The following is a 27,500-nucleotide window of genomic DNA, read 5'->3' as shown; positions in this document are numbered from 1 at the left end:
TGATCTTGTTTTTAAGGCGGATGATTGAGGTTGTTAATAGAGCACAGCTATGGCTATGTAAGACCCTTGTAAAAGAGGTACTGGGCTGTGCATAAGGGCTGATGAGTCTATCTAGAGGTGTCTGTATTCCTTGCATGCTCCCTGCTGTTCGGGTGTATGTGTGTAAGTCTGTAAGTCTGTGTGTGTGTGTGTGTGTGTGTGTGTACAAGTGTGTGTGTGTGTGTGTGTGTGTGTGTGTGTGTGTGTGTGTGTGTGTGTGTGTGTACGTGTGTACGTGTGTACGTGTGTACGTGTGTGTGTGTGTGCGTGTGTGCGTGTGTGTGTGTGTGTGTGTGTGAGTGTGAGTGTGGGTGTGTGAGTGGGAGAAGGGGAGTGGTGGGAGTGCTTAAGGGATTAGAGCCGGGCCGGGTTGCCGTTTGGGAGGAGAAGACCCCTCAGTGGAGAGCTCTCACCACGGGGGGGTCTCCTTTAGCTGCGCCCTATTTGCATGGCCCCCCTCTTCTGAACAGAGAATGAGGCTTTTCTCTTTTTCCTCCCTCCCTCCCTCCCTCCCTCCCTCCCTCCCTCCCTCCCTCCCTCCCTCCCTCCCTCCTTTCCTGCCTCCCTCCCTCCCTCCATTTCTCCCTCCCTCCCTCCCTCCCTCTCCCCCCCACTCCCTCCCTTCCTCCCTCCCTCCCTCCCTCCCTCCCTCCCCTCCCTGTCCTGTGCACCTTAGGGGAGAGTGCTGCCATCCAGGGACTCAGTTCAGTTGTTACACAGACAATGGGAGCGCAGGATTGAGGACAGTTGGCAGGCTGGGCCCGTTGGACAGGATAGGGAGATGTGTGTGTGGCTAAGTAGCTCATCTCTTCTGCCCGCTGACACACCAGACGCTCACGGAGAGGTAAGCACCTCGGTGACCGCTCGTTCTGATCTAAGGCTAGACGGCCGGGCCGGAGCACCCTGTCGTTGTTTATGTTGTTGTGCTTATGAAAGTGATGGAACGGTATACCGGTAGGCTATGGGAAGAATGAAGTTAAGTGACTCGGTCAATTGTTTGAAATCTCTTTGCCTCGGTGCAATGACATTCTTTCGAAAACAAAACGCTGAAATGTCTGCTGCTACTTTTCTTCTCGTTTTGTTCAGTCCTTTCATTTTCACTCACTGAAAGGGAGATTTGTTTTCTTTTCCGAAGCAATAGCGAGGTACGCCAGCATCCCTTAAGCGACCATAAAGCACCACATTAGTTTTTCCGTTTGCCGTTTGGGGTTTGGGTTAGGTAGCCTATTCAGTGGCATAATGAAAATCCCCCTCCTCTCAGTGGTGTAAAATGCAATTAGGCAGGATATTTGCGGCGGGTATTTGGTTGACATCAGAAGAACATTCCCATTGTCGCGGTAATCTTTAGTCTAAAGTGTTATCCCATTTATTTAATCCAATAAAGGGGTAGTGAATTAGACTCTCCTAAGACTAATCTTTCTAATGTGTGTCAGATATTTACTGCCTCCCTAAAGGATTGTGAGCACTGTCTGTGCCCTTTGGCCAGTGACCTCTTGTTTCCCTGTCTCAAAATACTTTATTTACCGTTCCCCGGATAAACAATTGTTTTCTAGGATTCTCTGCATTAGTCCCTGACACAGACACGGTGAAACCGACGTATCACTCTGTCAGTTGGTAATTACAGTTATCTGGGATTGATTGTCACACAGAGCTGTCAACTCTATTGGTGTGTACACTGAGATATGGAGGCCGCCACAAGCAGTCCTGTGTCGACCGCAGCTGGGCTGATATCTCCATTGGCCAGATGTGCTATGAAGTAATTGAGTGGGTTTCTAATCGAGAATACAGTTCTCTCCTCCTGACCTTTGCCAATTGCTCACCATGTACCGTATCGACCAGGCCTCGTAGACTGCCGCGTAATATAGTGCCGCTACGTGAAGCGATACAGCCCGGGTCGTTGTATGTTATGCCCATGTTAAACTTAAAGCAACACAACTGGCTCCACGGGCGACCTTGCAGGTCCATGGACAACAACCTAACTTCCTGCCCCTCCCCCATCAAAGCAAGCCCCGCCCCTTTTGCATCTGGTTAACCCCTTCAGCACCTTGCATAACAACCTGTGAACACACAATGTTGAACGCTACCGATAACAGTCGCTCATTCTCCACCGTTTTCTAATACTATGTCACGATACTCAACGGTAAAAGGTTTGTAAAGCCAGTTTTTTTCATTGTGACCAGTGATTATTATGTGCAAAGGTGAGTTGCAACCCTTTGACCACCGTGACCCACATTTCACAGAATGGAGATGCAAGCGTGGAAGGAAAATCCATTATGGACATTCAGTATAGACATCAGTCAAGAGAAAAGGTCATCTGGTTGGGGAATTCAATTGCTTTATGCTGCTGTGCTGCCATTACAGCAATGGAGGAGCTTTCCATAATTCAGCCCCTTCTATTGCTTCCATGGAGACAGCAATAAGTGAACAGGTTAATGGTAAGTTGTAAGCATCCGTTGGCCGTTTCCATTGTCTGCCCCCTGACAGTCTCCTTCCTGTCCGTGCAGTCCTAAGGACGAGCACGTTCAACATGTGTTTTTGTACGTTTCAAGGTAAAAGCATTCTGCAAATGGATGGAGTAGGGAGCAGTTGGAAACATTAATGTTTTTTCCGATTCTGTTTACTTGTACACTAACGAAATTTCCTATCGTGCATTATAGGTAGTGTGTATGTTTTCCCAGCACACTTTGTACTAAAATCGGATCGGATGATATTGATATGCAGGGTCACGAAGGGCCACTGAATCTGGGCTGTCCCTAAGGACAATGTGTTGACCTGGAAGGTTGAGTTAAATGGCTTACATTATAAAGGCTGAGTAAGAGCGAGGGCGGGAGGGAGAGTCAGACGGAGGGAGAGGATAAAATAGAGTAGGTGAGATCACGGCATGGATTTGGATTTGGCTCTCCATTTTGGGCCTCTCAATTACCTCATTATCACAGTATCGTCTGAACCTGTTCTCTTTGGATGTAAGGTTTGATGGTGATCATTGTAATTAGCCCTATTCTCTGCTAAAAGTATTTCTGCACTTTGAACATCTAATCTGTTGCCATTGGCCCGATAGTTCATACACATCTGAGCCGAAAAAGAAACTGCTTCACTAATAAGCATGGTTAACTGAATCAAATTCAAATTCAAAATATCCTGCTTGAACAGCTAAATGGTATTTTTTTAATACAACCGAGGCTGTCTGGCTGACCGATACAGTCGGCCTCCTAACAGCTGTATGCAGATGTGACAAGCATATAAGACGCCAAAAATAAGGATTTGTGTTCAAGGTCTCTCTCTTTTTCCCACTCACACTTCCTGGCGGGTGTCAGTGTTTTCCTCTGATTGAGCACCTCCCTACGAAATAGCCTTTCAGACACCTCTGCTGCCGATATGACCGTGTAGCTGGCAAGTGGAAATGGACGAAACGTCTGACTGCGCCGTGGACAAATGCCCGCTATTGATTTGTCAAATAAACAACCTCTTTTTGGTGGGTGTTGTGATGGAACACATTCTGCCTAGCAACAGGGGGGCGTCTTCTCCTCGCGGAGAGTGTCTCCATCGGTCACGCTTGTGACTAGAGCCCACTGGGTCGGTGGTTGTGTTAGCTGTGTGTGTATCATTCTATACCCTTTGTTGTGATGTGATTTATTAGGGGTCCTAGCTTGGCTTGGATCTGTCTATCCCAGGGCCTGGTGTCTTTTCTCCCTCCCTGTGAAATATTAGTTTGTCGAGCCTTTGAAGGGGGAGGCTGCACTGCCTCATTTAGGGAAACGATTTTTATATAAATAATTCATGGTGTAGTTTGTGATATGGATCACAACGGGTTTGGAGCGCAGTTTTGGCGATTCAGCATACATACACCGTGTCTTGTTTCATACTGCTGTTGTTATTGCTCTTGACAATGTATAGTGCAAGACAAGGAAAGGATAGACCTACATTAGACAAGGTGTATACTTAATGCAAGACAGAGTGTATACAAAAAGGAATACAGCCTGCAGATGATCTGGCATATAATCTCTCCCCACACGTGACATAATGCATACAGTGTGTACAATATCTCTGCTATATACAATGTGTTACATTGTCCTTCAAGCCAAGCTGGTTATAAACCTAATTATGGAGGCAGAATAGATGTGGTTTGACAACCGACTAGCTTCACAAAAAGGCTCCCTTTAAACCGTTCTTCTTTCTCTCTTTTTCTAATTTCTTTCCATCTCTATTTCGTTCTCTCTCCGCCTCTGACAGCCTTCCAGCTCTCCCCTTCGTTAGCCATTCTGTGAGCTTCTACATGTGCAGAACAAGTGTAGAACTGATTGAGACTTGATTGCAGCCAGGCCCGTACTCACTCCACTGTCTCTAAGCAACGCTCCATCCAACCACTACACTGATTAAGGGACCACGCCAAGCCAGCATTAACCCCATCTTGGCTCCCACCAGCTGGATTAATTTGTAAAGCTGATGTTAATTTGACTGAGCTGGGTGATTGTGAGGGAATCTCTGTATGCAAGCCTGTACGCTGTGCGTGTGTGTGTGTGTGTGTGTGTGTGTGTGTGTGTGTGTGTGTGTGTGTGTGTGTGTGTGTGTGTGTGTGTGTGTGTGTGTGTGTGTGGGGGGGGGGTCTGTGTCTGTGTGCTCATGTGTGTGTGCGGGTCTGTGTGCGCGCCCATGTGTGTATTTGAGGAGATGGAGGATATTCCCGCCCACTTGTTTGTGAAGTCTACCCACTCTGATGACTACCCCTTCCCCCTCACCCTCACCCTGTGTCCACTGACCCTCCACCCGACCCCGGCCCACCCTGCCCTGCCTCCACCACCGGCCCTGACCCCCACTGATAAGCATTAGAGATGCTGCACTGGGAGACGGCCATCAAAGAGGACACTGTGAGGGACAGCTGTGGATTACCTTTAGACTCTCCTGCCCCCTATTGTCAAATGGTTCTGTGTCGAGGTGATTGTGTTCCTACTACTAGGTGTTCTGGTGGAGAGGATGCAGTTGAGGCCCACGTACTGCCCGCATCAGACTGCCCCCCTCCAGCACGCACGCACGCACGCACGCACGCACGCACGCACGCACGCACGCACGCACGCACGCACACACACACACACACATACACACTAGTACCACATACTCCTACACATACACACATAGTAAATACACATAATCACACATATAGACACATATATACACATACAAACACACACACACAAACCCACACACCCACACTAGTACCACATACTCCTACACATACAGTACATACACATAAACACACATACATACATACAGACACATATAGACACACACACACACACACACACACACACACACACACACACACACACACACACACACACACACACACACACACACACACACACACACACACACACAGCCTTTATGTAAAATGAAAACAGTCCAGGCTGGGGTTTGGCATCTCAATTGGAGGCTTAAGATGAGAGAGAGAGAGAGAGAGAGAGAGAGAGAGAGAGAGAGAGAGAGAGAGAGAGAGAGAGAGAGAGAGAGAGAGAGAGAGAGAGAGAGAGAGAGAGAGAGAGAGAGAGAGAGAGAGAGAGAGAGAGAGAGAGAGAGAGAGAGAGAGAGAGAGAGAGAGAGAGAGAGAGAGAGAGAGAGAGAGAGAGAGAGGAGGAGGAGGAGGAAGGTGCAACCAAATTCTAATCCAGCAAGCAGATGAACAAGCCTTGCAGATGGAGAAACTGGAGAAGCTGGAGCATAAAAAAAAAAAAAAAAACGGAGCAACAGAGAGAAGAGCAGTAATAGCAGCTCCTAATAGACCCTGACAACATCCCGCCTCTGATTCATGGCGGAGCAGAGGGGAGGAGAGGAGAGGCGGGGGAGAAAATGTCCCTGTTTGAGGGCTGTCACAGCTGCACAAGGTGATTTATGGTGGGGACCGGAGAACACACGCCCCCCCCCCCCCCCTCCCCACACGCTGAGAGAGGTAAGGTGGGGCCATTAATACTGATTATAAGCACACCTGCCCCGCTGCCCTCTCTCTGTCTGTTGAGTGTTACTTTGCTTCGATTCAGGACTCAAGATGCCATGATTCTTAATGGCAGAGCGTTGTGTCTGCGTCCACATATCATCTCTGCCCTTAATCTCCTAAGTGCATTTATTAACGTCATCAATGATTCATGGAGGAGCCAGGACAACACTCGTCAATATGGCCGCCCGCGGCACACGGGATCGACAGAGAGATTGGGAGAGGGAATAAGTCTGAATAAACAGAGGGAGAGAGTGACAGACAGACTGACAGAGAGAGAGATACATGCAGAGTCCGTTGAAATAAGTTGATGAGAGAGAGAGAGAGAGAGAGAGAGAGAGAGAGAGAGAGAGAGAGAGAGAGAGAGAGAGAGAGAGAGAGAGAGAGAGAGAGAGAGAGAGAGAGAGAGAGAGAGAGAGAGAGAGAGAGATCACACATAAGCTTGTGTCCCCTCTGCTTTGTCATAGTTTGATGAATGTGTTTAAAAGCATGGCTGGAGCCACGCCACAATTGCGGGCTTGTTCCAAGTTAAAATGAATGTTTGCTCAGTTATATTCACGGCAACAAAGACCCCCCACCACCCGCCCCCCTCAAGCACTTGTACTGTTCCTTTGGAGAGGTGTTGCTAGGATACGGGGGCAAAGACGTGGAAGACGAAAGCCGATGTCTTGCCTCCCTCCAGCTGCAGACATTTTGTCCGACTTATTAAGTGTGTCTCTGTGAGGGAGGGTGTGTGTGTGTGTGTGTGTGTGTGTGTGTGTGTGTGTGTGTGTGTGTGTGTGTGTGTGTGTGTGTGTGTGTGTGTGTGTGTGTGTGTGAGAGGGAGCTGTGATTTACCGAAAATGCATGTCTTCGTTTGTATAAGTTTGCCATTTTGGAGACACTTTTAGCTTAACAACGAAGCGTGAATTCAGATACAGCTCATTATAGAGACATAGAGGGTTATAGCACGCTGCTCAAGAAAGCCTGCAGATAGGATTTGCAGATGGGACCCAGTAGTACTTTTCATATTTGGAGGCTAACCCCATAGCTGCTCGGACAGTAATCTGCCCCTATCAGTGTCTCATTCTCTGCAATCCTCAACTCTCTCTCTCTCTCTCTCTCTCTCTCTCTCTCTCTCTCTCTCTCACTCTCTCTCTCTCTCTCTCTCTCTCTCACTGCCTTCCAACTGAACGCATCATGGCTGAGCTCCACCGATCAATATTGCCTCCCTAATATTCAATTACACTACACCAGCAAATATCAGGCCAGCAAGGCAGGGGAATGAATGAATGAATGAGCGGCCAGGTGTGGATTGATACCTAGTGCCGGGGGCGCTGTCACACGCACTTGACATCATAATTATTTCAGGGCCCGGCTCTCGGCCACAACAAACATGGAGACACACCAGGGTCTAACTGCAAATGTGATCATCATTTATTGATGAACAGAAGTTAAACAAAGATAATGGTGTAAGAAAAGTCGAATGGTGTGTCTGCAGAGGGAGAGAGCCATGGGCAGACTGGTGAGCCTTATATCTGCAGCCAGCTGATTGTGCAGCTCCACCCTCCAGGAACCACCTGAGAGGAGAGAGGGACAGGGAGGGGCCAAGCAACCACACAAAGACAGCCAGAGGGCCGTCACAATAGACCTCTGAAGAATCAGTCCCGCCTGCGAGGCTCCGGTTCCATCGGTGCCGTTAATGCGTCTTCATAATAGTTGACTACTTTAACGGCACGACAATCCCAAACCCAAGGGGAATCTAGATTGAAAAAGTGTGTAGTTCAAAACGTGAGCAGCTTTTACTTAGAGTAAAACTGAGTTTGTTGTTGTACGATTATTCAAAAACCTCATGTTATTTCCCATAGACATTTGTCTGATGGAACCAGGAGCTTCGGAGGCGGGACTTGTTCTTCAGAGGTCCATGTAGCCGGCTAAGAGTATTTACGACCGCTAGCCAAACACAGACGCTAGTTCTACCGATTTCCTTTTACACGGGGGTGGAGGAAATGGGAGCAAAAACAATCAGCATTAGGGACAAATCATTACGCCTTAGACCAAGCGAGTCCTAATTGAGTTGTTATGGGCTTTCTCGTAAAATATTGAGTTAAATCTAGTGTCCTAATGCGGTTTTACTGATGAAAATGATGCACTTAGTATGATATATGAAGCAATGTTTACACTAACTACACCGGACGTCATTGTTTGCATGCAATTTAAACAGTTTTCAACTATTAATATTCTCAATTGAACAGGGACGTTTAACAGGGCAGTAAGTCTGTCATCGGTATCAGCCTGACTCTGTACAGTATAACGCCAGCTCGCTGCCTCTCCGGGCCTCCAGAGGACTTGAGCGCGTGCTAATGTCCACGTTTACCCACACAGCTGCTGCTTGTCATAGCGCCGGGCCTGGCATCAGGCTGTTAGCTGCTGGCTGCTAGCTATTAGCTGGTTGTCGTGTTAGGCTAACAAGCCTGGTGTTGAAGGGAGACTGATGTGCTGCACCAGAGACGGTCGGTGACAGACATCATCATTTGTGGTAGCGAGGGCCATCCGTCCGTCCTGTCAATCATTAGACTATCTTGCACCTTGCTGGGGCGAAGGCCTCGAGACTGGGTGCGGGCTTGGAGGCATCAGGGCTGTTTTGCATCACAGACTGTGTGTTGCCGGATGTCTTTTTGTTTTGTTTTTTTGTAGTGTGAACTGTGTCATTATTGATGAGTGTGTGGGGTATCCCTGGCATGCCGAGTCATGACAAGTCTTGTGAGGTTTCCTTCTCCTCTACTGCGTCGAATGTTGAATTTTGAATGTCGAACGTTGAACGTTGAATGCGTGTGTCAACGTAACGCAGGTCTCTGTGGGTGGTTGTAAAGGAGATTATTCTGCTCAGTTCAGAGGACGTTGAAGACTCAGTCGCAGAAGTTACAGCGACAAGTAGATTTGCGATTCAAGCGGAATACGATATCAGGTACAGCCAGACTCAAGACAGGAGCGCACGACAACTTGCAGTAATTAGACCAGCTTTCACCCAGTCGCTCGCCCTGATCCTCAGACTACAGATTCATCATATTTATGAATACGAGTCTTGAGTCTCCATTTTTTGTATAAAACATACATAAATGTATTATGTAATAAGCATAGACGGATCGACAGACAGACAAGCAGGCAGATAAGATAGACACTGAGTGACTGAGTGACAGAGTGACTGAGTGACTGAGTGACTAACTGAATGACTGACTGACTGACATGCAGGCAGGGAGAAAGACAGAAAGACAGGCAGAGAGAAGGACTGAGTAGTGTGCCCCCTTGAAGGACTGCTGCAGAGAGATGAAAGGCTATTTGGACAGAATCATGAGGAAGACCACAATGGCTGGTCGGTTGGTTGGCTCCTCAGATACAATACTGCTCTCTGTTCATCACAAGAACGCAGTCTTCCATTTGGACCTAGGATCCTTTATCCTCTGGGCATAATCGACTCTCCACGAGTCACATCGGAATTGCAAATTAAAAAGATTAGATCTTTTATGACAAATCATCTTTTGTCAGGTTCAAATGGGAACACGCTCTGTATTGATGTTTTACCATTTGGTCATTTAGCAAACACTTTTACCCAAAGCCGTTTACAGTGAATTCAGATACATGAAATTAAGGAGGGGTAGGCCTCTTGCTCAAGGCTGCTTACTGGTACACTGTGGACACAGGGGATTGACCCCAGCACAGTTTGCCTGGGGTCAGACACCCTAGCCTAGCCACTACATTATCCTGCCACTCTCTAATCTCTCTCTCTCTCTCTCTCTCTCTCTCTCTCTCTCTCTCTCTCTCTCTCTCTCTCTCTCTCTCTCTCTCTCTCTCTCTCTCTCTCTCTCTCTCTCTCTCTCTCTCTCTCTCTCTCTCTCTCTCTCTCTCTCTCTCTCTCTCTCTCTCTCTCTCTCTCTCTCTCTCTCTCCAGGAGAAGCAGCCAATCCAGCTCATGTCCCACCTGCTGTAGCTTTCCAGCCGTCATCTCAGTGAGCAGGCTCCAACCAGTAGCAGAGCCATGCTGCAGCTCCACCTGCTGCTGCTGCACCTGCTGCTCTCCTCAGCGTCCACAGGTCAGTAGGCCTCCTCACCTCCCCCCTCAGCTTCCTGTCTGGAAGGGACACTGCTTCCTGTTCCTATTCAAAGAAGTTAAGCTATTTTCAGGACTCTTGAGACCTCAAATTCTGGACCAATGACGTAATTGGTCCAACATCTGTGATTCAGTGATTTATTTTACTTTTTATATAGCAGTACTCTCTTATATTATTACTAACCTAGCACGACGCCTCGTCTTTAATGGTCAAACGTATGCAATGACACAAAAACATTTGACGCAAACACAAGCAAGAAAGCAATAAAATGCTTCTAATTTTATACTGTGCGAGTTAAGAACAAGAACTACCCAAAATAACATGACATATTATTTTGGCATTAGCGTCTAGTTTTGTCTCTTTGATTCTGACGTCACTTGAGTGCTTGGTGTCTTATGTTTAGATTTACAACCAAATACATAGACTGTGGTTAGATTCCTACAGAGCACTAACACCCTTATTTCATCTCTTGTTGAAAAAAGACAAGGATGCGATGGTATGGTATGGTTTAGCTACGTATGAGGAAGATCAGGATAAAGTAGAAAGGTGATTTAGGTACTTGCAAACAGAAAAATAAATTGTTGCCAGCTGAAGTGAGGTCTTTTGTAAAAATGACTCTCAGTTAGTAGCCTGCTGAATAAATTATATTAATAGTAATTTGCCTACCTTCACCAAAGGCTTTTACATCACATTACGTTAGGATATAAGTGCCCCACTTAAAATGATTTACAAGGCCTCATAAAAAGAAAAATGCATATATGAACAAAAAAACATATTACCTCCATTATAAAAGTGGCACTCAAATGTTTCGTCAACTTTTCATTCCAAAAACGTCTACACCGCAGCACCTGCTCAAGTACAAATAAATAAATTCTTTACTGAGTAAGTCGATGTTTTTCGGTTATATTTCATATTTGACTCCAGCACAGCGGGCTCAGATTTGATATGCGAGTGTGAAAGCAGCTATGATACGAGCAGAGCAGAGGAGACAGCAGGGGGGGGAAGTACCTGTCTAAAGAAAACTACTCACCCTCTGTGTGTCTACTCACTATAATAAACACATCACATCGCACAGCATTCATCCCGAACTTTCCTTTGAGTGACGTCACGTTATTTAAAGTTCACTTTCCTAACTATAAACTTCCTTCACCATAGCTCTCACAACGAAATTGAGAGTTTGGAAAATAATATGTAATGTTGTGTGGTTCTTACGTCCTACTATATCTTATATTAGCATAATAATAATGCATAAAGCTTTATAATTGAATAATGATAATAATAATAATACAGGCATATCAATCGAAAATACGGATGAAATCAGACTTGTACACATAATTCCTTCGTATTGTTTGTTCAACGTGTGTGTGTGCTTTAATGTGCGCCTCTGTGCAGTGGTTTCTACTGTTAGTGCAGGCTGACAACAGCCATCCATACTAAATAGGTCATGTCCCTGGCTCGGCCAAATCGTCCTGACATCTCTCTTGAAGGGTCCACAAGCTAGGTCATGTGACACTATATACGTAAGTCGTACAAAAATAATCTCAACTCACACAGCACAGACCCGGCATATTTACTACTCTTGAGACTGTTATTTGGCTTTAATATCAACACAGCTGTGTCTATATAATGCAACGATAATATGTCCTGCAGTGATGATGTCATGGATTTACTGGATGTGTCGTGTTAAAATAAAGGTCTAACTAATAGTGACATGTTTATAAGATGTCCCCGGGCTTCATGCTTTATGTCTTGAATCTATGTCTTATCTTTATAAGTCAGCCACCTCACACAGCCTCACATGTATAGGATATTCCTTTGCATATCAGTTGGCTCCGAAACCATGGGTTTGGGAAACGTTGTCCTAATGTGACTGTACAACCCACCAGCCGCCGGCACCCTTAATTAAAATCAAACTCAATTAAACACATTCCGGGATGTTCCTCACACAACAGGCCTGGTAATCAGCCAACGTTTGAATCTTGTGATGACCGCAGTCATCACCACAGCGAGAGCCCAGTCACAAAGTCAAAACCAAAGACCCTCACTAGCCATGTTTGTTGTCAGCGTTAGCAGGCAATCTGGAGTGTGTTTTTCCACTCAGTGGGTCTTCAGCTGAAGGCTGCCTTTCAGCGCCCAGCTGCTTTAACCTTCACTCTGCTGATTTATGTTTCGTACGAGTCACAGATACGTCAAGGAAATGTCTTTGGGATGTTACTATTAATAACGGGTCTTCCAACTGAATTGTGTTTTTTAAAAAATAAACACGTTCTTCGCTGAAGAACGCATTTGGAGTAGTAAACTATCTGGGGTCTAGATTTGATTGTTTCCTAAAGGGATGGAAGTGAAAAAAACTGGAGGCAGTATCAGCAAATGATAATGTTTGCCGCATCTGTGTGAGGCCATTACATGGCAGTTATAATAGTTTTGCTTTTTGCTTTTGTAACACTGCCTACTTCATCCCTATGAAGCACTCCGATTTCAAGTGGTGTTGAAAGCGTTTTTTAAAATGCCTTGGATTGCGCACGCCTACAGAAACACTTTGTGGCTGCACATGAGAGCTGAATGAAATATTAAAGGCTGACACACATGTCTCCACCACCACGCTCGCTTATATGACTCTCCCCTTGAACCCTTTTTCAGATGCAGCCATGTATGGGGAGCCTGCCGACTTCTATGGAGGTAAGAACAGCGGCCTGCCATACAGCCTTTATTGTGTAGTACCATCTTTCAAACTAAGAATCCTAGAAAACAGGGCTCCCTTTAAGTAAGTAAGTAAATAAGCAGAGGGCAATTTGCAATTAACATGCTTCCCAAACAAAGCACACATATAGTACGCACGTAAACTATGCATGCACGCACCCTGGCACGTGCACATACATACACACAAGTTTAAATTCCCTGTGTGTAGCCGGCGCTAGACGGGTGGAATGAGCCACATTGACTTTGACCTCGGAGGTAAAGCGAAGAGAAGTTCAAGTGAGCTTTCATCCTTCCGACGGGGAATAACAGAGCGGCATATTCAATTATGAATGACTCGATCCCGCCGCTGCGGTGTATGCTGCCGATTCTCACTATTTTGATTAAAAAAGGAATACTGGCTTGGTGTTGGTTTACGAGGCGCTCTCGTCTTAACCGAAAAAGGTCAAAAGTTCATAATAGAATACGTGTTCAATGTTATTTTTCTGTTAGTCGCTTCATTAACTCTGTGTCCCTTAACAATGAACAACATGGTATCTGAATGAACGTGTGTTACGCCAAAACTAAACAGCTTGATGTCTGTGATGCCTCGGAAATACGCATGTCGGAATATAATTTTTTTCCTCAATGACATCAAATGTTGAGAAATTGTTCTGTATTCACAAAGTTCTTCTTTCTTGGTGTTTTTTAGACCTGTGTACTTGTTTGCCACACTATATTTCCTTTGGGGCAGAATCTTATTGCAGATTCCTTCAGCAGCTGTTAAAATGGAGATGCCATTAGAGGCTTTCTAATGATAATCCCTGTTCACACCTTCTGGGTTATCCTTCCTTTATTTGCCCCTATGGATCCAGACACAACTTCATTGGTTTTCACTGGAGCATGTCCGTCACTTTATGGTTGAATATCACACGGTGAGTTAGCTGCTCAGCCAATGTTGATTCGTCCAAAGAATGTGCTAGCCATGGGCCTATCTGAGTAACGATAATGGGATACACGATTCCTTCATTCGGTCTTAACTACAGTGTAATTCCAGGCTGAATGGCTCCCTGGCTAGCGACAAAGCACCACCACCACCGATCCATCTCCCTGGTCCCCTCTTCTCCCAAACAGTATCCCAAATGACTCTCCTCTACCATGGGTCACTGATCCAGGGAAAGGTACTCCGCTGCTCCCCAAAGGAAGCACGCATGCTGTGTTTACTCCGTTGGGCTTCTGCATTTCATGTCAGGCAGCAGAGGAAAAGCCACCAAGATGGGTTTGGAGTGTCTGGAGCCTCCCTGGCAGATCTTTGGCCATCAGCTTCTCACTCTTGCCTCCCCCTAAGGAGTGGTAGGAGTGCAGCGGTATGTACTCTGTGTCTAGCTGTCGGCTCTACTTAGAGCTGACCCTCACAGATGGACCGCACACGCCTTCCTCACGGCCTGCAGGAGATGGAGGGTGCGAGGGAAAGGAGCGTAATGAAAAGATGTCCCGGGGACGTTTGTTGATATCTCGCCGATACGTTTCGCTGATTGCTCTCTCTTCATGTTCATCCGAATGCCGCTAGTCTTGCCCTTTAATCTATGGATGATGCTCACCGTGTGTGTGTGGACGGCATTAGTCTTTGGATGGACATTGCAGTAATTACCTCATGGATTATTGAGTTCTCAGGGCCTATATGTGGGTATCACGGAGGGAAGATGGATGAAAGCTATTTCTGTGTGACTGTGTGATTCATTATACATGACTCATTTCTGCTGGAATGAGAAGCGCTATGTGATAGGGGCTTGGTAAACACCCGAAGTCCTGCTAAACCCAACAGCTCTCCAGGCCGCCATTTAGGCGAACGCGAAACGCTGCTGGTGTGCTTTCATACGGTCCAGAGTCGCTCCTCCTGACCAATCCGATTTCAGGATTCCTGTATTTTTTGTTATGAACGACGTCGAACCAAGTGACTGGCTGCCACTCACAACACAGTGCTCGGCTTTCGCCACACACCCCGGGGAGTTTGAGACGTCTTCGCCAATAATGGCCGGCCAACGCTTCTCTGAATGAGCACATTGTGCATCCTGCCGCTGTTCTGTTCGTTTAACGTTGAGCGCAGGGAGCGCAGGGAGTGCAGTGTCCCCCGCTGCTACAATGAGCTGGTCTTCATGGCACACTTCCTCTAATTAACACAGGCCACGACAAGGCCAGGGTTCACCAGCTGTTTGTGTCCAGTGTGTGTTCATTGTAGTGTGCAGTGCCTGCGTTATAATAGGCCCCATTCACATAGCAGCCATTTTGGTTCTAAATGTGGAATCAGCGTTAGTACCAACTGGAGTTTAGAACTGAGATAGAACCAAAATGGCCGCTTAAATGAATAAGGCCCATGGCATGGAAGTGTGTGTGTGTGTGTGTGTGTGTGTGTGTGTGTGTGTGTGTGTGTGTGTGTGTGTGTGTGTGTGTGTGTGTGTGTGTGTGTGTGTGTGTGTGTGTGTGTGCGTGTGTCCGTTTCTGTGTGTATGTCTGCTGTGATTTTTTTTCTTGAAGTGGAAAATCAAGGGGAAGGCAGGCTGACAGCGAGGGGTAAATTGAGGAAGTGGGCATGGTGCTTTGTCACATATTGTGATGCTGTGTCTAGGACAGCGTGTTGATGGGACTGGACGTCAGGCAGGGGACATCATAGCTGTCTCCCTAAGCCTGCATAGGCCGCAGAAGACTCAGTCATCTACTGTTTAATGACTGAACCACATCACGCTATGCTGTTGACTTGTTTATAGACGACAGCATAGCGTGAGGTGCCAAACTACTGAATAGTCTTTTTATTCTTCGGTAATTGCTCTTTATTCTGCCCAGAGCCATGTTGCGCTTGGTTGTTTTTCAGTAAACGAAGGTTATTACAGTAATCCTCCCACTTGACGCAAGCCCACATAAACCCCATCTAACCACACTCCTTTTGTTTGTCACCACTGCGGGCTGTTTTTTGTATTTATAATATATTATATATTAAATTATAACACATAATTTCTCACAAACATCACAATTACTGTCATAGTCATCCCTGATCTTCCTCCCACACTTTGGTTACCAAACCACCAAATTGTGATCCCAAAAAACGAAACGAGAGCAGAGATACATCCGAGGATAAATCGGAGGTAAACCTCCATTTGCAGTTCCCATATTAGGAAGAGCATTAGCTCTGAGATAGCCTGTGCCTTCTGGTGTAGCCACGCAGTGCACGAGAACATGTGTCTGCTTCCCCGCAGATGGTCCTGTTAGAGGCTGATTGTGGCTGACAGCCTTCATAGCGACACCGTCCACATCCCACAGTAGCCTGCTGTAAATATTCTGTTTGGCTGTTTCCCAAGCCAAGGGCGTTTCAGAACCATATTTCATGCAATATTTAATGTGTACGTTTGTTCGTAGTGAAGCAGAGCTGTTCAATATTGTATGTTGGAACCGATTGATTCCGTATTTGTTTAGTTCTTTTGGCCTGTGAGACAGTGAGGATATTATGAGACTGCCTGCTCTGACTCTGGGTTCTCGGAGATGATCATTTTGGTGCCCGGGCTTCCCATCCTACTGTACATATGTTCTCCGTCCCACTGGGATACGTGCCAATTTGCATGTGTAAACATGCCACAGATGTTACCGCCTTAAAACCGCCCAGCTGTTGAGCAAAGTTGAGCTGAGCTAGCATTTGTCAGTAAGATTTGTTGGCTTACGTTTTAATATATACCCTCTGTCATAGTAATTATACGCCGAAAACAATCCGTCCTGGCTTTAGGCCACCCTGAATCGAAAAACAAGGAGGTTGGTTTCCAGCCACGCTCCACCATTAAAAGGTGACCTGTTGTAAGCCGTGTACGCACGTCGTATCACAAGTCATACTGTCTTCAAACAGCTAAAATTACAAGTAATGCTGTGATGAATAATTGATCAGAATTGATGACGGCACAGATTGGCTGCTCCCGGTTGGAACAGTCCAGAGTGGTATCATAGTGGTTTTGCAGGCTGATATGTTTTCGGATCACATGAGAGGCCCTGTCCTCCTGTCCGGCCTCCATGAATAGCGGGCTGTGTTTAACACTGAAGTTGGTCCAGAGAAGGGCATCTTTATCCCTCCAGTTGGCCCTGGAGACAAAGGCTTTTTCTTTCAATTAGTCTTTGTGTGTGCCCTGTGTGGTTGTATCAGTCAGTCAGTGCGTCTGTCTTTCTGCCTGTCCACTGGTCCGTTAGATTAGTCTGGCCGTGTAAATGATTGCTTGCCCCCGTTGGAGCTCGCCACAGTGCAATCCACAGTTAAGTGGTGCCAATAGAACAGGGAAAGAGGGGGAGAGGGGTGGAGGCTGGAAGTTGGTGGTGGTGGATTGGGTTGGTCAAGGGAGGGGGTAGAAGGAGAAGCACATACAGATTGAGTTCAATGAACAACTGGGCCCTGGGGACATGGCCTTAAGTGCCATTGAACCCAAAATCGTGTTCAGATTCCAGCTGAATAAGGGGGTTAATTTACCCTTTAAGAGAGGCACATGGAGCCGGGGAAAAGGGTGACTCGAGTCCATTCTGAGGGATTGATTGTTTGCCTTGTGTGCTTTTATAATAGTGATTTGAATGATTAGAGAGAGAGAGAGAGAGAGAGAGAGAGAGAGAGAGAGAGAGAGAGAGAGAGAGAGAGAGAGAGAGAGAGAGAGAGAGAGAGAGAGAGAGAGAGAGAGAGAGAGACAGAGAGACAGAGAGACAGACAGACAGACAGACAGACAGACAGACAGACAGACAGACAGACAGACAGACAGACAGACAGACAGACAGACAGACAGACAGACCATGGGAACCTGACACGCAGGCGGTTCGGTGCGCGGGGACCCACTCACACAGAGCAGGAGGTCTGTGTGGCTGGGAGGCAGGCAGTGAGCGGGGTCTGTTGCCCTGCTCCACTGCTCCCCATGGCCATCTGTCTCATGGCTCCGCAGCGGGGCGAGAGAGAGAGAGAGGGGGAGAGGGGGAGAGGGGGAGAGGGGGAGAGTGCCTGTGGTGCCTGTGGAGCGCCTCCACCAGCAGTCCTATCCCCGGGTCAAACCACCTACCTACCACCCACGCCTGCCCGCCCTGCCACCGGTCCCTGGTCCCCCCCCCCCCCCACACACAGTGCGGTCTCCAGCTCCACCATGTGTCACTCCTCGGGGGGTTTTAGCTCATACTCCTCTGCAGCGCTGCCCCTCTGTTGTAGCTGTTCTCGGTTTTGTTGTTATGTCTTCCCATTTACGTTGCGTTCTTTGTCCGCTGGGTCTTTGTGTTCTTGGATGTCGTGCTATATCGAGCTATTTGGTGTGCTATCTTCGTTTTCCCTGTAATCCCCTCCCCTCAGCGCGAGTGGCAGAGAGACCCTCAAAGCGCTGTTGTGTCGTGCGCTGGGAAGGAGAGAGTCCCGGTTTCACAGCCAGGCCGACAGAGAGCCACAGCGGCATCTCATTGGCTCGGTGCTCTGTTGATTAGTCAGAGGGATACGTTGTGCTTGCATAAGATGTCAGTTCCAGGCGTGTCATAACCAACTAAATATGTATGTTTTAATCCTTGTCTTCTTTGTTTCATGTCCCCTCGCTGTTGGTTGAATAGGAGTGTGTGTGTTGTAGCGGATGTATGTGAATCACAGTTCAGCCTGTCAAGGTGATACTTTCAAAACTATGAGTGACTTAGGGGGGGGGGGGGTTCAGTCCTGTACAGAGGCAACCCTCCTGGGTTTCAGGCATCAGGTGTGTGTGTCTGTGTGTGTGCGTGTAATTATCACACACACACACACACACACACACACACACACACACACACACACACACACACACACACACACACACACACACACACACACACACACACACACACACACACACACACACACACACACACAGCGGGTTTCACCTAGTCACCCAAACACATACACGCCTACTTGATCTGAGGGAATAATCAGAGTTGGAGTACATTTCTGCTCATTGCTTATTCATAGCCATGTCATTGTGTTTATGGCTTATTCATGGATCCACTTGTGATCTCTGTCTGTTTTAATGAGTAACCGGGGATAATTGTGTGTGTGTATGTGTGTGTGTGTGTGTACTAACACCCGCCATTTTTTGGAACAGCTTGTTTGCTTGATTTCTCTGTTGGGAGGGAGAAGCTAGGCTAATGATCAGGAAAACACGCATTCGTGTTTTGCAAGCTGCTGGTGAAAACACACCCATCCACGGAGCAAATGTTATAGGGCGGGGGTCTATATATTAATCGTTTGATTGATGGTTGCATCTTTATTATCCACACAATCTTGGTTTAGGTATGGCTGGAAGTGGGTATAGCACTCAGTGTGTTTCTGTGTATGCACTTCGATGTCAAACCAGTGCTGTAATGAACTATAAGTGGTGTCTGTAAAGGGTCTCTAGTCTATGTCCAGCTCTTAACTACCGTTTCGAAACATTTTGTTTTTCTTTATTTAAATATGTAAAAGATAAATACCAGTATAGCACTTTGAGAGTGGTCCCAATGAAAGGCACATTATCCCTTGAATGTATAATCATCATTATCATTAATACCCATCCTGTGCCCTGCAATCCTCACAGCCCATTATCACCCCGAACACATCTCCACATTAACATATTTATTTATGCTTTATTTATTTATTTCTCCGTCCTACTGACCCAGAACAACCCGTCAGGAATGGGGATTTCATTTTGTTGGTCTTTTTTTCCCTGGCTGACGGTTCTTTTTCTCGGTTCTGTCTCACGCTTCGGTCTCATTGCCATGGTTCTGTCCCACGGTACCGTCTCACGGATCCGTCTCTCGGTTCCGTCTCTCGGTTTCGGTTTCAGTTCTGTCTCAGTTCCATCTCTCGGTTCCCGCTCGGTTCTGTCGCTCGGTTCCGTCTCTCGGTTCCGTCTCTCGGTTCCGTCTCTCGGTTTCGGTTTCAGTTCTGTCTCGGTTCCATCTCTCGGTTCCATCTCGGTTCTGTCTCTCGGTTCTGTCTCGGTTCCGTCCCGCTGTTGTCCCTCACGGTTCCGTCTCACGGTTCCGTCTCTCGGTTCTGTCTCGGTTCCGTCCTTCTGTTCTCCCTCACGGTTCTGTCACGGTTCCACGCTCGGTTCTGTCTCAAGGTTCTCCTTCTTGGTTCTCCCTCACGGTTCTGTTTGGTTCTACCCCCAGCGGACGGCTACGGGCCGGTGTTCGAGGAGCAGCCCGTGAACACCATCTACCCCGAGGAGTCCCCCGAGGCCCGGATCACCATGCACTGTCGTGCCCGGGCCAGCCCGTCCGCCACCTACAGGTAACAGACCCCCCCCTCACGTCCACACTCCCGTTTTTTTTTACCTGAATACAACTCCAATATCACCGTTGTGACCTTGTCCGAGCTGAGTAATTGCTGAATACAGACACCGCGTGTGACATTTGCTATTGCATGTGCGAGCCAAGCACAACCTCCCCCCCAACATAATTGTACCCCCACAACTGAAGGCACAAGCCGCAAACCCACCACCACTGTGGCGATCTCCACCCCCCCCCCCCCCCCCCCCCCCCCCCCCCCCTCCAAAGGAGAGAGAGCGCAAAGAAAAAGCAGGAGGGAAGAATATCTTATTTTTCTTCAATATCCCCTCACTCTCGGCCCCAACCCGCCTTTCATTTCTCTGCCATTGAGAAGTGTGGAGGGTCATGCGCCTGTGATTTGCAGGCAAGATGGAATCCCAGAACCAATCACAGAAGAAATGCCCCGATGGGTCAGAAATGCGCTGGGAGCGCTCTGAAATCTATAATGTTCTCCTGCAGAGGCCGGCACAGTCACCTCCAAGCACTTTTCCTCACAGCGCATTTCACTCACTAATTGCTGACGAATGGCTATGCCATTGCTCTTTATATCACACTTGAATAACAGCGCTCAAATCTGAGCCTACATCGCCTTAAAGAGCAGGTAGTGGTTAGCCAATCATACTCAAGGATGCCTGCAGGTGGACTTTGTGCTCTGAGAATCAACCTTGATGGACCACCAAATTGTAAATGTTTTTTGGAGTGCTGTGTTTGCGTGCAAGCACAGTGGAATCTATCTATATGTTTTTCTAGATTCAAAGCCCCAACCCCTTTTCACACACAGTCAGCTCCTATGCGTTTTGCCCCGTTCACACTGGACTGAGTTCTGCCTTCAGGGATCCCGTGTAATTAAGAGCACTCGGGCGGTGTATTAGAGACGTAAATGTTCATTAAACACACCTGAGCTACTGCGTTTATATTTCCTCTGACGTTTGGCTTTCTTGATGTATTTCGTCATAGATTCTGGGCGGTTTATTAAATTGGTTGGGTTGAATCGCGGCCCAAAAGTCTGTCAGAACGATTAATCGCAACCTCTGCCGCACTCAACAGGGAATGGGCTAGCGAATGTGTGTGTGTGAAACTGAAAATGAACTAAGTCCATTTGAGGGAGAAACGAAAACATTCATCCATCTTGCCAGAGAGGGCATGAGACAGCATTTCAAACAGCATCGATCGACATATATCAGCCAGAAATATGGCAGGTAAATTTGGCAAACACATTGATGAAATCATAAACACAAATGCATTTTCACAGGATTATAATTAGACTCAACCCAAATCAAATCCCATGTTCCTGTTGCAAGACTAGTCCAGTGTGAATAGGGCTGGAGACAGGTTTCGGCCTTACTTTATCATCATTATGGCACCACTGCAGCCTACTTTGCCTGACTCATATTCATAACATTATGTAAGGTAGGTATTCTGTTTCCTCCCAGCTACGAACAGGTTAAAAGAGCCTAAACATTACATGCCAAGCCCGACCAAAACACAAGCATCAACAGGACATGGCAAGGTGGCCACACTCACAGACCTGCCAGAGGGTCCTCCGTCTCATTCCGCTGCTGTAAATTAGAAAGCATTTTGTGCCACTCCACTTCAATTTAGATGCAAATGTATGTAAATGAGGCTGACCCCTTGTCATTCGAATTGGTTACGGTGCCACCGAATTAAATTGTGGGTGGGGGGGGGGGGGTGTCTGATCATAGCTGGTGTGGGGCCTGTTGACAGGACGCATTAGTCATGTCTATTCTGACCAGCGGTGTCAACACTTCTAAATGCGCTTTACCCACCCCCCCGACCGAGATTAGATTAAGATGGGTTCCTTCGGGCCTGTCATTGAGCATTCGAGGAAGATATCTTTCTCTGGATTCCCTGGCAGTTTAGTTTGACACTCGATTGCTGAACGGTGTTCAGAGTTGCGTAATGGCTGAGTGCTGATGAAAGTCCCAGCGCTCTGAGCTTATTCTTCATACAGGTGAAGACAGGCCCTTTGAAAATCAATCTTTTTTTTCTTAGGTTAAATGTGTCGGAATGGCCTGATAGTCATGCTAAAAGGTGTGATTAGTTTACTGCTGGAACTTCTGATTTGCTGCCCAAGTACCCTTAGGCTAGACAATTCAAAACCTGGCACATTTCCTGAGCATGGCTGGAACTCAAAAATGAAATGTCTTGCAGAGGGGAATCAAACACTTAATTTATAAGTGCACACCAGGGACTGTAAACACTTCATTAACCTGTTTATTTATCTCCTGTCGTTCAAAGTAATTGACGTCTCAGTCTCAGTCTCAAAACAGATTTTAGACAGTATTGATTTTCATTTGATTTCACCAGATGGATGCTGGACGGAGTCGACATCGACGTCGGGGCGGATGACCACTACAGCGTGGTGGGAGGTAACCTGGTCATCAGAAACCCGGCCCGGGACAAGCACCTGGGGAAGTACTCGTGCATCGCCACCAACGAGTACGGCACCGTCATCAGTCAACAGGCCTCTGTGCAGTTTGGATGTGAGTGATCTGGTGGGGATCCCTCTCCCCCCTCCCTCTCCCTCCCTCCATCTTCCCCATCCCTCTGTCTTCACCTCCCTCTCCCTCCCTCCTTCCCCAACCCTCTCTGTCCAACTCCCTCTCTCTCCCTCCATCCATCTTCCCCATCCCTCTGTCTTCACATCCCTCTCTCTCCCTCCTTCTTCACAATCCCTTTCTCTCCCGCTCCTTTTATCTTCCCCATCCCTCTCTGTCCACCTCCCTCTCTCTCCCTTCATCTCTGACCAATCCCTCTCTCTCCTACTCTCTCCATCTTCCCCATCCCTCTCCCCATATATTCCCCATCCCTCCCGTCCGCTCCATCCGGTGTCAGCTCCGTCCTTCTCTACTCTCCATCTCCTCCTCCAACCCTCCTTCCCTCAATCATCCTCTCACTCTGTCTGTCTCCCCCTTCCTCTCTCCATCCCTCACTCCTTCCTATGTCACCGCCTCTGCACTCCCTCATTATTCCAAAACCCTCCCTGCCGCTGTCCTTATTCACCTCCGATCCATTCCTCCAGCTTCCCCTTCCTCCGGCCCTTTCTACCTCCTCATCTCCATCATGTTCTCTTGCATCATGCATGACTCTTATTTTCTTAAAGGGATTTGGCCCATATTGCTTCCACATCCTCCATGAATATTCACAGCGTTGGTAGCCATTGTGGAGATGTGGCATAGTTTCGGAAGCTTGTTTTGCACAGGGTCCAACTTCATATGGCAAAAAAAAAAAAAGAATGGCAAAGTGTTATGACCCTCGAGTCTAGGGGATGCAGGGGCTTAGCATAAAGCTGACTCAAACCATACAGACACTGGGGTTTCACAATTAAACAAAGATTTGTTGGAATGAGAACAAATAGTAATTACGAAGGAGTTACGAGGAATTACGAGGAAGAATGAGGAAAATAATAAGACACGAGGTGACAATAGTGTGGCTTGCTTTGCAACCACACTAATAAGCATGAAGTTGGTCGGAGATGTCAGGGTGAGCCTGGGCAAAAATAATAAGCCTAACAGGACCTACCTTCAAACAACATATCTTTCTAATTGCTCTACCTCCATGGCACTTGCTCGACAAAAACAAGACACAAATTGGGCCCCCCAACCTTTAAAACAAAAAGCCAATAATGGCCACAGTGGCAACAAACCACAGATGGTTAGGAAAGCAAAGGTAAGGTCAGAGGCTTTAGAGAGAGAGCATGAGAGACCGTACATGTAGAACCGATGAGGTTTCCAAGCAGGCAGCTTGGCTCTCATTGGTTAGCGTCCACCAATGGAAACAGACTCCAGAACAGCCATATTTGTAGTTCTACAAATACAGGACAGTGTGAGGAAAACAAACAGGGGAAAACCAAAAATCCACAAATGCATAGCAACAACAGAAAGAGAGACTATTTAATTCATATCAACTAGGAGATGGAGATGTTCCTATGTGACTTGTGAATGTGTGGTGATGCTGAATTCTGATTGGCTGCTCACTTACTAACTTACTCACACTTCGCTTTGTTTCTTTGATTCTCTCTCTCTGTCTCTCCATCTCTCTCTCTCTGTCTCTCTATCTCTGTGTCTCTCTTTGTCTCTCACTCTCTCGCTGTATCTCTCTCTCTGGCTCTCTCTCTCTCACTCTCTCTCTCTTTCTGTTTCTCTATCTATCTCTCTCCTTTTCTCTATCTCTATCTCTCTCTGTTTCTCTATCTCTATCTCTCTCTTTCTCTATCTCTATCTCTCTCTTTCTCCATCTCTCTCTCTCTCTGTTTCTCAATCTCTCTCTCTGTTTCTCTATCTCTCTCTGTTTCTCTATCTCTCTCTCTCTCTGTGTCTCTCTCTCTCTCTCTCTCTCTCTCTCTCTCTCTCTCTCTCTCTCTCTCTCTCTCTCTCTCTCTCTCTCTCTCTCTCTCTCTCTCTCTCTCTCTCTCTCTCTCTCTCTGTGTTTCTCTATCTCCATCTCTCTCTCTCTCTCTCTGTTTCTCTATCTCTCTCTCTCTCTGTATGTCTATCTCTCTCTCTCTCTCTGTTTCTCTATCTCTCTCTCTTTCTCTCCAGATCTGGATTTCTTCTCCTCAGAGGAGAGAGAGGCAGTGTATGTGAAGGAAGGACAGGGAGCTGTTCTGCTGTGTGCTCCACCTCCTCACTTTCCAGGTACGGGTCATTGAACTGCACTCTGCTGGCTTCCTTATGTGTTTCTAAGCATTGAGAAAATATCCATTACCAATTGTTTGTCCTATAAAAGCAAATCAAACCATGCCCTCTACTGGCTCAATGCTGAACTGCCCCCATGGAAAGGACAAAAACTGTTACATAACTGGATAGGACATCAAATATTTATGTGTGTGCTTCTCAATTTGTTGTCTTCCTGAGATGTGTTGTTCTAAAGCATGGGAGAGGAATACATTTTTATGCCATCTTTGTTTTTATATTGTGTGTGTGTATGCAGCATATGTTTATGTGTGCATATTGATATTCTCAATGTTTTATTATATTTAAATAATGATATTTAAGAAATAATAATCCACAGCAGCATACAAGTTTGGGTTTCATATATCACAAAATGACTATATATCCAACGTGAGTGGTATCTCACTACACAGTATCAGAGCTGTAGTAAAGCACTCTGGTCTGTATTATTAAATTAGGGATACTACACACACACACAGTATAACTTAATATTTAATACCCTTCAGACAGCAGATCCATGACATAAAATCCCCCAAACTGAAACCATGGTTATCTATTGCTGGTATTTCTCTGCGTTCTGCTCATCCACCTACGAATAGCCTCTGGATACTTTCTTTAAGACCATCTGTATTATTAAAAGTATGTGAATAACGCAAAGCTGGCTCAGAATGCCGAATGGAGAAAGTACAAAACTCTCATTCACGTGTATTTAAAATGATTCATAAACCGTTCCCATCTTGCGTTCATGTGTATTTAAAATGATTTGAAACCCTTCCTATCTCTCATTCACATGCAATAAAAAATGATTGCCCAAAAAAATAAAATAAAACGTGCACCGACCCTCCTGAGCTTCGGACTCTCTGTCCGCTCGCCGTGATTGACAGCTTCCCGTCGTTTGTCCCCCCTCCCCTCCCCCCTAGCCGAGCTGTCGTTCAGATGGATGCTGAACGAGTTCCCCTTCTTCATCCCGCTGGACAAGCGGCGCTTCGTGTCCCAGACCACGGGCAACCTGTACATCTCCAAGGTGGACCGCTCGGACACGGGCAACTACTCCTGCTTTGTGTCCAGCCCCTCCATCTCCAAGAGCGTCTTCTCCAAGTTCATCCCCCTGGTGCCACTGGCTGAACGTAAATATGACTCTTTCGTATGGGATTTCTTTCAATACTCCACAAAACCCACCATTACGGGATGCATTTTGAACATGCTAGTCAAACCACCCCCTCTCCCCACCCTGATCCATTTGTGTTGTTGTTTTCTTTTAATATTTAACGATGCTGAATGGTGTTGGTGTGTTCCCCTGAACACTAAGTCTCACTGTGGGTCAATTGTGGAAATTGGTTTGCGTTGATGCTATTATGAGTTTGTCAATAGATGAAAGTGGTTAAATGTTCACATGGATGTTAGCGTGCCTGTTTGTGTGTTCCCACTTCTAATCGAGTTCTCTACAAGACAACAGCGACGGCGAATCAATTAGGGTTAGATAGATATATTGACTATAATAAGTCCCTTTCAGTATCAGCCTTTGATTGGATTATGATGGTGGTTTAGAGTGGGAAGTGGTTTAGCCCACTTTGGTGACTGCTTAAGATCCGATGTATTGAAGGAATTTACTGGAAACATAATGTTGGACAAGGAAACACTCATTCCCATTTATTTTTTTTCGTCTTCAAAACCAGTGGTTTGAATGGACAGACTACCAATTCATCAATTACAAATTGTTGGTTTGTTTTCTTATAATGATAACATAATAACATGTCTATGTTGGGCTTTAGCAGAATAAACCCAATAGGACAGATTTGTCACAATAATTGCAGGTTATAGTTTGGATCTTTTGTATTTGCCTCACTGGTTTTCCCTCCAAAAATATATGTTTCTATCCACAGAAACCATAAATGAAATCCTCTATTAACAAGTGGGATTTAAACCAACAGGGTTGTGCATTTGATCCATTTATATAGTTCCATTCACATAATAAGATATAGAAAATTCATCCTTTGGAACTCACTTTGGAAATGTTCAAGAACTCTGAAAGGCCAGGATTGTGTTTTAAACGTAGCAAGACCCGAACACAGCAAAGCTCAAATTTACAGCGAGATCCGAAGCGGAGCTCTCCCTGCATCCCTGTCTTCACACCGGAGGTACATTGAATCCCACGTGGAAGGTGTCAAGAACGGAGGCGGAAAAAATCGACCCCGCGCCGGATAAAAGGGCTCAGCACTCGAGATGCGCTTCGACTCAGCCTGTGGTTTGGAAGTGATCAGTGCCTCCTGATCCGCATGATGAAAGCGGATGTGCTTTATACTTTAGTTTTGCTGTGGTGAGGCAGTCAAGAGGTCGAAAATATGCGTGACTACATGACTCAAAAGTAAAGGGACACAAAGATGCCACACAAAATGAAAAGAAGAAGCTAGTTAAAAACCAATACTGCCTAATGTTGATAATTGGCGAGCAGGAGACACTTGGCCTCTGCTTAAAGTCCTATGGAGCCCGACCTTACATAGTACATTGGACGCTTATCTCCCATATTTATAGATATAAAAGATGATATGATATACTTCTTATTGTCGTAATTACCTGTATTTATTTATTTTACCTCCTTGTATCAACACCTTGCTGTACTACATAGTGAAAATAGGCCACTTTTTCACTTAGGCCACAGGGATATGATAATAGGGTTATGATATAGTAATACTA

General features: G+C 46.4%; 1 protein-coding gene across 4 annotated transcripts in view; it reads left to right on the top strand.

Annotated features, from left to right (window-relative positions):
• Positions 1–27,500, top strand: part of cntn1a (contactin 1a) — a 70,328-nt gene that overhangs the window by 20,474 nt on the left and 22,354 nt on the right. For 3 of the 4 annotated variants that reach the window (XM_030366044.1, XM_030366046.1, XM_030366047.1), the window contains exons 2-7: positions 9,951–10,092; positions 12,751–12,789; positions 19,954–20,074; positions 22,441–22,616; positions 24,675–24,770; positions 25,727–25,933. In XM_030366044.1, the coding sequence (XP_030221904.1) occupies positions 10,038–10,092; positions 12,751–12,789; positions 19,954–20,074; positions 22,441–22,616; positions 24,675–24,770; positions 25,727–25,933 (694 nt within the window). In that variant the 5' untranslated portion in view covers positions 9,951–10,037. Of the gene's footprint in view, positions 1–764; positions 884–9,950; positions 10,093–12,750; positions 12,790–19,953; positions 20,075–22,440; positions 22,617–24,674; positions 24,771–25,726; positions 25,934–27,500 lie in introns of those variants that run through there. The other variant, XM_030366045.1, reaches the window with a different exon arrangement.

This window comes from Gadus morhua, chromosome 9 (assembly GCF_902167405.1).
Source record: "Gadus morhua chromosome 9, gadMor3.0, whole genome shotgun sequence".
Lineage (NCBI taxonomy): Eukaryota > Metazoa > Chordata > Actinopteri > Gadiformes > Gadidae > Gadus > Gadus morhua.
Note: the sequence above shows the minus strand (reverse complement) of the source record. Positions and strands in the feature narration are given on the sequence as shown.